Source organism: Ascaphus truei, chromosome 4, assembly GCF_040206685.1.
Source record: "Ascaphus truei isolate aAscTru1 chromosome 4, aAscTru1.hap1, whole genome shotgun sequence".
In the NCBI taxonomy this organism is placed as follows: Eukaryota; Metazoa; Chordata; class Amphibia; order Anura; family Ascaphidae; genus Ascaphus; species Ascaphus truei.
Window position 1 is genome coordinate 312,741,541 of NC_134486.1, and position 12,157 is coordinate 312,753,697.

The 12,157-nt window shown below is 38.5% G+C and overlaps 1 protein-coding gene across 1 annotated transcript in view; it reads right to left on the reverse strand.

Annotated features, from left to right (window-relative positions):
• Nucleotides 1–1,974: 1,974 nt before the first annotated feature.
• The window catches only part of ZNF292 (zinc finger protein 292), a 44,202-nt gene continuing 34,019 nt past the window's right edge, over nt 1,975–12,157 (reverse strand). The window contains exons 7-8 of the mRNA XM_075597860.1: nt 11,197–11,338; nt 1,975–10,493 (exon numbers count right to left, since the gene is read on the reverse strand). Coding sequence (XP_075453975.1) covers nt 3,393–10,493; nt 11,197–11,338 — 7,243 coding nt within the window. The 3' untranslated portion in view covers nt 1,975–3,392. The remainder of the gene's footprint in view (nt 10,494–11,196; nt 11,339–12,157) is intronic.

Here is a 12,157-nt window from a genome sequence, read left to right on the forward strand (position 1 = left end):
TGATCCGCTCACCCAGAGAGGTTCCCAGTACTTCTTACCTTGGAAAGCAGAATACTGGACAATTTGAACAAGCAAGAAAGAAGTCAAATAGTTTGCACTTTTCATCAACATAGAAGCCATCAGATTAGTACGGTTTTAGCACCTATTTAATCACACATCACAGGGTGGGTAGCAATATAAAAGCCGTTAGTAAACTGAATGGTGTGCAGGAGTGGTGTTTGAACATGGGTATCAGATATAACTTTAAAAGCTTATGTTTCGGAGACCGCAAAGTCAACAAGTGCGAGGATAGTGACCGAGTAGAAAAAGGTGTGTATCAAACATACAAAAGTTTGTGGGTTAAATTCCATATACAATGCTACCTCCACGGCTTATGATCATGGGCATGATGCCACACACGAAAAGACTATCTTAATATATCTCCCTGGTGAGGCGTTGCACAATAAGACCCTTACAAATACTAAGACCCCAAAATAGTAAACAATCAACCAGGCTGTTTGAAGCAAAAACAGGTTGCACAGCACCACCATTGACAGGGCTAGGCAAATTAGTATTTTGCCAAGCACATACACAAAGAAACTAAGAAAGAAGACGCAGAAAGAGGAATAGGGTGAAGGCTGGTGTGTGATGGATGTGACGTGTGTCTGGAATGTACTGTAGTTTAAATAGAGCCCCGAGAGTGATTTCCTGTCTAGATGGAACAAGTGTTTAGCGGTGCTCGTCTTTCATACAAGGACACAGCTGTACTGGATTACCCGTTATGTTAATATGTCTAATAAAAGATAAGATAGTTGGAAATGTATCCATGTCAGACTCGCCTTCCTTCACGAGGGTTCAAAACAATCTGCATTTCAAAAATCATTCAGCACATCTAACTAGAAGAGATTAGTAAATGTAAACCATTACACAATATATTAATTAGCACGAGGCAGTAGATAAGGAGCTTATAATACAGAAATAACCAATGCTATTGCACCCGTTATCGCACAATCGTGTATTACCCATGGCATGAGTTCTAACACGTTACCAAGTGATTTGCAACATGTCAACAGAGCTGCAAATTGCCAAAGCGTGGTATCTATGCTAACTCAGTTCACACTAACTGGTGCAATCATGTTAGCTTCATCTGTATATTAAAAAAAACAGTGTGTGTGTGCCGAGCACGCACATTTTAAGTGAAACTTTTGTCTTTTGTCACAGAAATTATATTTGTAACGGTGAGGTTTTTAATTAAAAATAAAAACACAATTTCAGTGCCAAAACCCAATGAAGTTTGACTTAGAACACGTGTTTGAGCTATTTGCACTTCTATATTTATAACTGAATTCCTTGTGTGTCAGTCAGTGCGTATGTGTGAATGTGTCTTGTCAGTAAGTTTGTGTTTTATTCTCAAGGTCCTGCCCCCCCCCCCCCTCGCGGAGCTGCAGACACGGCGTGTGTGCCTTCTGCCGGAGCAGCCCCCAAGCAGAGGTACGGAGAACAGGGAGGGTGTGTCTGTCTGAGTGCCCCAGAGCAGCCCCCACTCTCTCCCCCGGCAGAGCTGTGTCCTGCTCAGCGAGGTACAGGGACATGAGGGTGTTCGGCGGCTCACGGGGAGGGGGAAAGACTCTTCTGCCAGGAGTGAGATTATTTCCGTCACCACTTCCTTCCACCTCAATCAACTGCATTCACGCCGCTAAAGAAGTTTCACTTCAAAAATGTCTTGAACACCTGAAAGGCAGGTTTAAATAACACCTGAAAGTGTACAAAAAATACCATGAAGTTGTTTCAGGGGTAAGAAGGTGTATGAGCATATATTTCCTCTTCTACTATGGACTGATACCTTCTAGGAGCAATGGGAACCAATGGCAGTGGCATGCTTAATGGGTAAACTAAGGCAATCATTACTAGGTTTTGTATAATTCTAACCTTAGAAAAAAACATATAATACAGTATAAATTTTTATAAATGTTTTTTTTTTTTACAGTGGAAACCAAGAAGTGAGCATTTTCCCTTAAGGGTTATTAAACTTAAAGGAATGCAACTACATCAGTAAACAAAAACAAAACCCAAGTTTAACCAGTGATATGGGACTGCCCTTTCATAACCCACATTAGGAATGCTGCTCCTTTACTATTATATACAAACTTACAATAGGTTAAAAAAAAGTTTGCAAAATGTTTTCAGATTGTAATGGGTTTAAAAAAGAAGAAAAAAAAGGGGAAATTGTCTAATTTACAGAAGATTGCCTTGACTTTCTGTAAAAATACAAGCTTCCATTACATAGGAAACCGTTTGATCTAAATTGTTTTATAGAGTAAGCATTGTCAACGTAATTGATCTATCCACCATATGATCCATAATGTTTGAAACACTAAAAAAATAAATTATATATATATCTCTCAAAGCTGGACATTTATGCCAACATTCACATTTTCATGATTTATAGATAATTACAATGCAATGCATCGTTCTACAAATAACTGTAAAAATATTATAAGATCAAACTTTATTTAAATAAAAAAATAAAATAAAAAAGAGAAAATGTGATTTTATTTAAGGCAATACTGCGCTACTTGACAAATCACCACCTTTAATATATACACGGCCCCACAATACTATAATTTCCTATGACATTCACAAAAGGTTTCTTGAACACAATACGCTACTATAGTGTAAAAAACTGTTATTTCTACATTACACTTATTGTATGCTTATGTACCAAAAAGGCAATGTATCATTAAATACTGGCAGGCTGTATATGTTGGGAGGAAAGTCCTAAAGAGCGGGCACTATATGACCAAGAAGGACAGCGTCCATGGTTTCCAAACCTAGAAAAAACACCAATGCAAAGTGTTATCTAAGAAAGGCGTTTACCTTCCTTGCATGTGATGTGTATCATCAATGGCTTCTATGAAACTCGAGATTCAAGTATTTGGTCAAAACTTCTAACCCATGGCAACTCAACCATTTTAAAAATGTGATCACTTAATTACAAATTCAGAATATAAATGTGTAATTTAATAGTTTAGACTTATGCCGCAAATGTTTTACAGTAATATGTACAAAATTGTTATATACACAAAGATCCTGCTATACACATGAGCAGTGAATTGGTTAATATATATATATACAAAATCACAGACAATGCACAAAGAGTTAATTTGTGGAAAGGACCATTTATCAATAGAAATATTGAGGTTTTGAAAGATTTATACAACTGAAGAAACAATTCCATTCCTCAAGTCCCATAGGGATAAAATGAAATAAAAACATTGCATGACTTGTGTCATGATTTTTGCCAGGTTTAAGTCACTCCCACAACAAGAAATAAAAATACAATTATTGTTTGCATGCTTGATGGTTTCTAGTCGACAATAAAAACTTTACAGGTTTTGAATATACTAGGACTTCTATACGGAGGCTTCCCCATCTATATCGAAGCTTTGTTCCTTCGCAACTATATTTGATTCATCCCAGCAAATATCAAGTCTTTCAAGAACCACAGTTGGTTTCAGTTCATTAAGCTGCTTTATCACAAGCTCAATGCAGTCATTGAATGTGTCCTCTAAAACAATGTGTACATTATCAATGTCTGGAAGGTGTAAAGGATTAGCAAACAGTATGTACGTATCAGTGTCTGAGCATTCCCATGCATCCTCGTCATCATCCGAGATCTTTTCATTTGACTTTATTCCACTTGGATGTGATACCATATTTGTTTCTGTATTTAAATAATCTTTTGTTGGGCTTTTCTTTTGCTTTGCAGCAGATTCTTCAAGGAACTTAAGGAAAGACACTTCAAATCCCATGGGCTTAAATGAGCCTAAGTCAAAAGCTGGTGGCTCTTCGGTGTTTTGTTCAGCAGTGACCGTATCCTCACAACTAAGGGTGCTACTTGTTTCAGCAGACAAGATTTCATCAGGCGTATCAACTTTTCTCATCTTATTTGGGGTAACATGCTTTTGCTTGTTTAATCTTTTCAAACTATTTGCATCTCTTTGTGGTTCAGACTGGCAGGAACTAGTTTCCTGGAAATCACTGCTCACAAAGGATGAAGTCCTTGCATGGCTGTGAGAACCTGTACTGTCCTCATTACTCAGTTTTGCAATAAATAGTTCTGCAAGCTCATCCATTTCATCCTTTTCGTTTTCACTCTGCTGTGATGTGGATACAGTAGATTCATCACTACTTACAGCCAAGCAAGGGTCTGGTTCTTTCACGGGTGGAACAGTGGGTTCTTTTACCTCACTTATTTTGTCTTCTATGGGCTCAAGTTTCGAAGACACTGTTTTAACGCTGGTGCACTTGCGTCTTTTGCAGACAATGAGAGCTCTTCTATGCTTTAAAATGAAAGCTTTTGATAGTTTATGACATTTGTAATGTCTAATAGTACTGTGTTCACTTGTAACAATAGATGAGCATCCACGTATCATACAAGGAAATTGCTTCGCGTGATTTTCTATACATTCTGCCAGTGCATCATCTTTAGCCTTCAACGAATAGGTATGTCTACCATACTTCAGAGACAATGGTGACCGTCTCCTTTGGCCCTGTCCAACATTCAAATCTTTTTCTGACTCATCGCCTCTATTTTGCTTTGTTTTAGGAATGTCAATACCTTCATTTTCCAACTGCTGTTTAGGCACTCCAGGCTTTTCATCATGATTGTCTTGATCACTTAGACTCAGTTTTCTGGGCCGTAAAAGATGTTCCTTATGCTTGTCATTGTGCTTGCGAAAAATGTGCCTGAGCAAATTGGACCTTGTTGCATAAACACGGTCACAGCCTTCACAATCACACTTGTAAATGTCATCATCGTCCAGTTTAATTTGCTTCATTTTTATATCGTGGGCTTCCTCAAGGTGCTCAATGTAACTAGAACAAGTGGTAAAAAAAGTAGCACAGTGGGACTGATCACATTTAAATTGGCCAACATGTACGAAAGAAATTACATTTTCAATTTCTTCAGCAATCATCTCATGAAGTTTCATGTAGTGCTGTATTAGACTGGCGACCTCTTGAAATATTCTAGAGCAGTCAGTCTCCATACATCGAAATTCTTTGCAAATCTGGCTATGTTTACATTCGTCGTGTTCATCTTTAATCTCCTCTTCTAGCGTGAACTTGGACACATCTGATTTGTGAACAGCTTGGTAATGAAGTATTAAATTTTGTTGTATTGTAAAAGCAGCAGTACAGCCTTGGTGAACGCATTTGTAAGGTTTATAGGCGCTATGCCCCTGGTTGGGTTTAACATCTTTTTCTATTGCTTTATTGTGCTTTGGTTCCTGTTCCTTTTTTTTCCGCTTTACTTTAGAACCCGTCTTGCTTTTCTGATTTAAAGACGGTACCAGTTCTGGATTTTGAGAATTCATAACAGGAGTTCCATTTTCTAGCACTTTATCCGGTTCTGTTACTAGTAAGGTTAGCTTGTCCTGATGTAGGTCAAACTCTTTCTTAATGATTATTCGTGGAACTAGCGGTGTTGCTGCACGTTTTCTTACTTTCGCATTTTTTCGTGGCATTTCATAAATTGAGGTTATATTTTCATTAGCAGATTTCCTTCCGTATGGCCTCTTTATTCTTAATTTTACCATTTGCTCTGATGTAAAATGATGCATTGATTGACAGTGTGCCCGGAGATTAGAGTTTCTTGTGAAAGTTTTCATACATAAGGGTACAACACATCTGAATGGTGCAAACTTTAGTTGGCGCTTCTTTATTTCTTGAATCTTTTCATATGTGTACCTATGTACTTTAGCATAGTGCTTCAGTAAAGCATCTTTTGTCATCGCACAGTATGTGCATTCATTCTCGTGGCAAACAAAAGGCTTATGAGATTTATCAATCAACGGTTTAGAATCAGGGGATTGTTCCTCTACAACATTCAGACTCGGATTTGGTACAATTACACTTAAACTCTGAGTGAAAGTGTCAATTGAAGGGCACTCAGTAGCTGGATCGTTTTCAAGATTTTCAGACATCAAATCATTCCCTAACTGAAGCTTCTGCACCAGTTTGACAATTTCTAGTATTTGTGCATCACTTTTCTTAGCAGGTTCTGGTGTTGATGAGATGGGACAGCCAGTGATGTTGGCTGCACTACCTGGGCTCTGAGCACTGCTGGTAGAGATCACGTTTTGCATGTCTGCAGGTAAAAGGTCTGTATTCTGCCTTTGTGGTAAACCAGAGTATACACTCTGAATGTTACTATTTACAGGGAAGACTTCAGCTGCATCTGATGGGATGTTGTGAAAATGTTTGCCAGTGAAGTCTGGCTGAATTTCTAATTCAGACTGTCCATTGCTGTCACGTGTGTAAGGAGGCAATATTAAAGAATCACTTTCTTCCTGTTTAATAGCAAGGTGAGATAATGCATGTACTTCAGAGCTGGCTTTAAGACTTTCATTTATACAAGACATGAACAATTGTTTGTCAGTGCTATTTAAATGTTTTGCAAGGTTTTCTAACAACTCGGACCCACAGGTTGTTAGGAAGTTTGGTTGCAAGTCAGTAGTCATCTGCAGATTTCCTCCAATACTTGCAGGCAAGTTTCCTGCTGCTGCTAATAAGATATTTCTTGTCACATTGTGTGAAGCATCAATGACAGCAGGTACATCAACACTTTTTTTCTTCTTCTTAGAGCTGCCACCCCTTTTCTTGGTAACGGTTAAACCAGAATTCTGCGGGCCATTTATAACAGACACTCTGGTGCTGCTCACTGGATTGGAAATGCAACGGTTTTCCTCAACAGAATTCAAAACTTTGGCGCACAGCCCATTCTCAACAGTGTTCAAGAGGTTCTCTTCAGAAAAAGCAGCTGTGTGACTGCAGTTATTAACATTAGAGTTTAGTATGTTGCTGCCACCGTCTTGTATTTGACTATTGCCAGGGATGCAACGATCTGAAGACCCAATGAGAGACGCTGCTCTGTTCTCTAAAATTCTTGTTGCCAGTTCTTGCTTAATGTCCCGCCCCTCCTCGTTCCCACAGGTGCTGAAATTAGATACATTAGATTGCGTAAACGCTCCTGGCAAAAATGCAGCAGTCAGATTATCAGATGCAATGGTCTGAAGAAAAGACTGATCTTTGAATGTAATTTCAGGATTAAAAGAAGTTTGCTGAAGTGGCTGTAAATTTTGTATGGGACTGGACGAAAGTATCATACTAGCCAAAACAGAGGCTTTACCATCTCCCTGCTGCACCTCTTGTGACATTTCAAATTCATTATGGGGTTTGCATATAGTTCGTTTAGACAGATGCCCACCAAGTGACCGTGGGTTAGTAAAGACCCTAAAACACCGGCTGCATATAAATTTTCCGTCTCTTATTATTGCAGGACATTTTGCCCGCGTGCGGTGCTTAGGCTTTCTCTCTCTGTTTTTTGGATTCCTCCCACGATTAGCCTTCGTTTCTCCTGAATTTGAAAGCATACCAGTTGATTTATCCAAGCTAAATCTCGTATCCGTGTCTAAATTGCCAACCTGTTTAGAGAACACTGCTTCTGCATCATTTTCTTCCTTCACAAACACAGAGTTTGCTGCTTCGCCAACTGTTAAGACATGATCATGATTTGTATTACTTCCTAACGGTGAAAACAATGTACTTCCGGTTAGTGAAGACAAGACTGGCATTGGATCATTTTCTGTTGGCATAGGAAGAAAGGGGTCTGAGCCACTTTCAAATTTCAACGGTAAAACGACTTTCGCCAAATCCTCTAGTTGTGACGTCAGGGCTGCATTAGCCAAATTTTCAACTTCTGATCCCAGTAGTGTTTCGGCTACATTTTTTGACAGACCCTGGCTAATGATACTTTCCATTGATGTTAGTATTGGGTTAACCAAGTTATCGAGATGCGTTGGAAAGACTGGATTTGGGATGTGCAGTAATGGAATAGACGAACTAGGATTTGCACCATTTTGTACTTGTGATGGAAAAACAGGATTAGTGGAGCCATCTCCTCCCGGCAGCAGGTAATAAACTAACTTGCCATCAGTGGGTAGGATTCCTGGACGGCCAGACCGCTGCCTCTTTCTGTTCTTGCGGTCCAGTTTAAAGGCATCATAATGTGAAGGATGAGTTGTCTTCATGTGTTTGCCAATACTCTGAACAGAATTGTAAATGCGAGTACATCCATCCACATTGCATTTGTACTTCTGTGCTGGCACTGGCGGAACAGAAGGAGTTACTGTTTTATTATGGAGGACGGGTTTTAAGACGTTAGAAAGTATACTACTTGTTTCAAGGGACAACGATAAAACATTTTCTGATTTCATACTTTCTTGAAATCCAGACATAACTAAATTATTTTCAGAGAGCTCAGCTGTTTGGGTGTGCACATTGAAGGGAATTGTACTGTTTACCTGTCCTGTAATAGAATTTGATGTTAACACCTCTATGTTAATTCCACCAGAATTTAGAGAAGAGTCTTGATCTTTACTTGAAATATTGGGATAGTTTTTGCGGTCTTGAAAAACTGGAAGACTTGGTTCTTTACAGATCTCGCCAACAACTGGATTAGTGGGCCTCAGAATATCACTTGCATAATTTGAATTACCTGCCAAATTCAATTTGCTCCGATTCATTAAGATATCATGAAATTCTTCGGCGAGTGAAGGTATATTAACATTGCTAGAATCAGTTGAAGATTTTGCAGGATCCAAAATATCTGCTGTGTGTGGCAGAACTTGACTCAACATAATAGTGGATGAAGGTAAAATCGGGCTCAGGTTTGTAGCAGGAAGAGCTTCAGTGGGTGGTGGAAGAATATGATCCAGCAAATGCATGGTCTGCTCCAATCCATCAGAAGTAAGTGACGCCACATTCTGTGTTAGCACTGCTTGAGACAGGTGTGAGTCCTGAGCCACAGCATGCTCCATAATATCACCGGAATGCTGCGTTTCTGCAGTAAAATTACTATTCACTGAACACTCCATAGGTATTGCTTCTTCTTTTATAGTGACATGTTCATTATATGCATCAGTAATTGGCGATTGAGCCAATTTAGCAGTTGTGCCGGATTGGCTCTCTGGCACGGAAGCTTCCGCACGACTATGTTCACTTAAGTGCTTTTCTAATTGAAGTTGAGAATGATAAATCTTTCCACAGTGGTCATATCTACAAGTGTATGTGTTATAGTGTTGTGCTTCATGTCCATAGAGCAAATAAGCTTGAGAGAATATTCTGCCACATTTAGGAAACATACACTTTGCTCTGAAAACCGGGTGCTCCTTTCTGTGTGTCAGTAATTCAGTATAGCTGTTGAAACTAGCTTTGCACTTCATTTGTATGCAGATATAAGGTTGGCTGCCACAGTGCATCTGTAAATGATCATTTAAGTGAGTTACACTAACAAAATGTCTTCGGCAGTACTGACAGATAACCTTTTGGCTTTGCATCTCTAGGAAACGTTTAGCTTCCTCACTGTCCTTGTGACCTTTCACATGTGCAATTAAATTTTTGAAGTATTTGAATCCTTTTTTCCCACAAAATAGTACAGGACAAGGGAATTCATTTGCAGAAATTTGGTTTTGTACAGGTGTAATGTCATGTTCGTTATCTTTCTCCTCGTCATCCGAATTATAGTCATCGTTAAATACAATAAAGTCATCAGAATAAAGACTGTTCTTCTTTATTGGACGTTCTTGTTTTGAAACCACTACAGATTTTTTTCTCGCACAAGGTAGTGCCTTTTTAGGTGGTCTACCCAATCTTTTCAAGGGTTTCATAGTTGCCAGTCTTTCTTTGCAGGATTTCTTAACGTGTAACGTTACATGCGGAACAAAGCTTTCTTTACTACTGTACTGTTTTGCACATATTGGACAGCTATAAACTCCATCTGTGTAATGCTTTTGTGCATGCCGCACGATTCTATGACCGAGAAACTCTTTGTCACACAGTACACAGTACTGCATGTAAGCTTCCCAGTTTCTAAACCTTTCAGATACAAATCCATTTTCTCTTTTCCTCTTGTTTTCCCTCTTTTTTTGCCTCTTACCCTGTATATCTCTTAGAATATTAGTACCATCATCAAAGCAATCGAGCCCATTTAGGAAGGTGCCATTGGTGGGTTCTTGATAATCATGCACCTGATCATATACTTCATTGTCATTAAGTTCATCTATTGAAGATACAATGGATGCCTCCTCTCCCATTAATGCAAGACACTGGCGCTTCAATGTTTTCCAATCCCAGAATTCTGGATCAAATGGCCACCGTGTCTTCAACACGAGCAACAATTCACAGCGCAGAGAGTTTGGTACTGGAAGACTCTCCTCGTCGTATTTTTGGTCAGGCTGATTGTACAGCATTTCAACAGCATAGTACGCATCCACAGTAGGTTCCAGAAGGAATTCACTGAGCTGACAAGCTCTCTTAACCTCCAAGTCATCTGGTAACAGGCAGGAGATGGTTTTGCAGATGGAGATTTTCACATTGTTGTTTTCACTTGACTCCAAACGCAGCGCTCGCACACACAGCTCAATACAAGTTGGAAGTCCTGTGCTTTCAGTCTGTGGAATACAAACAAGATGTCAATACGTTTAAAAGAAACTAAAAAACTAAAAAGAATTCGGTACACCTCACTTAATGCAACACAAGACATAGAACACATTTTTGACTAGGGGTAGATTCGCCATGCTTTAATGTGGGGTATTGCACCCCGCGAAAGCGCTCGTAAGTGAATTATTCACACCACACCAAAGCAGTTTCATGAGTTACAGGAGATAGTTCAGGACCTGCCTCATCATAAACTTTATCTCTGAAATGTCATAGGCATTCAATAATACATAAATTAGAAGCTTCATCTGCAAAGCCTTTCCACTCACTATTAGTTTGTAAAGAATTAATATTTGGTATTTCATTTTTTAGCTGAACAATGAAATTCAAATAGGATGGCCCGTAAAAATTCTAAAGCTAATGTATGGAATTCTGCAGAAATGGGATATGGCAAGAAATATTAACAGTGCATTTGCCCAAGTAATATTTTGATGATTTTCTAAAATACAGAGTAAATCGTCAATCCGTGTCTAAACATGATCAGAATGATTAAAGATGCACTATTGTGATAACTAATTTCTTTGTATATCTGCCCATACTTACATATATATATATATTAAACTCACAATCTCTTGCATCCTGTTTTCATTAGAATAGTCTATTTTAGATAAAACAGGAGGCAGAGTGCCAAAGAAAAAGTAAAGCTCGTGAGCTTACCTCTGACTGAATAACTTTGATCAGAAAGAAAATGTGGTATACTGTTTTTGTTAATAAAGACAGCTGGTGGCATCTCTTCAGATAAACTTGGATAGACGGATCCACTCTCCTTTGCAATTTGCTCCAAAACAGCGTCAGTTCCCTGTGAAAATCAACAGTAAAAAAATGTAAAGAAGGACATGTAAAACTGCTAGTAAGCAGATGTTCTTTATCAAACTAAGTAAAATTACAATCAGTCGATTTTTACACACAAATATGACAAACTTAATTTCTTAGGATGGTTTACCAAGCGCTCGCAAAGTAGTATACAATTGACCTCTGGAGTAATGACACAAGGAAAGAAAAAAAAAACATACATACATACGAAACCGTTCTAAAATTTCAGGATTGCAATATATTTTGTTAAAAATAGGGTTAGAGTAAAAAATTAATTATGTGAAACCGTTATGTGAAAATTACCTATACTGTGCTAAACATTGAGCTACAAAGGACTATTTCTTAAAATCTTTACACTCAAAACCAAAGGCCACCAAATGTTTTAGATTTTTTTTTCCATACACAAATACATTGAACATTTGTCTTAAGCCCGTTTTACTTTTTTTTTTAAGTTACTTTGTACAAAATCACTGAAGATGTACGGTTACATTAAGTAGTTCAGAATGTTTGATATAAGCCTCTACTACCTCTTCATAATACAGATAACACAGATGTAGCAAAGGCTACTGCACCCGCTGGCACATTACAGTGGGATTTTCTGTGATATATTCGGTGTTATCGCAGCCATAGAATCCTATAGAATATCTGATATTCTGCATTATAACGCAATATTCTGCATGAGTGGGCGCAATGTGTACATACAATTTTTTTGTCAACTTCCTTTTCAAGATAACAAGGAACGGACCACAGATAGTAAACATGGTCACATCACACCGTCACCTCATACGTCATTGGTTTGGGCAGC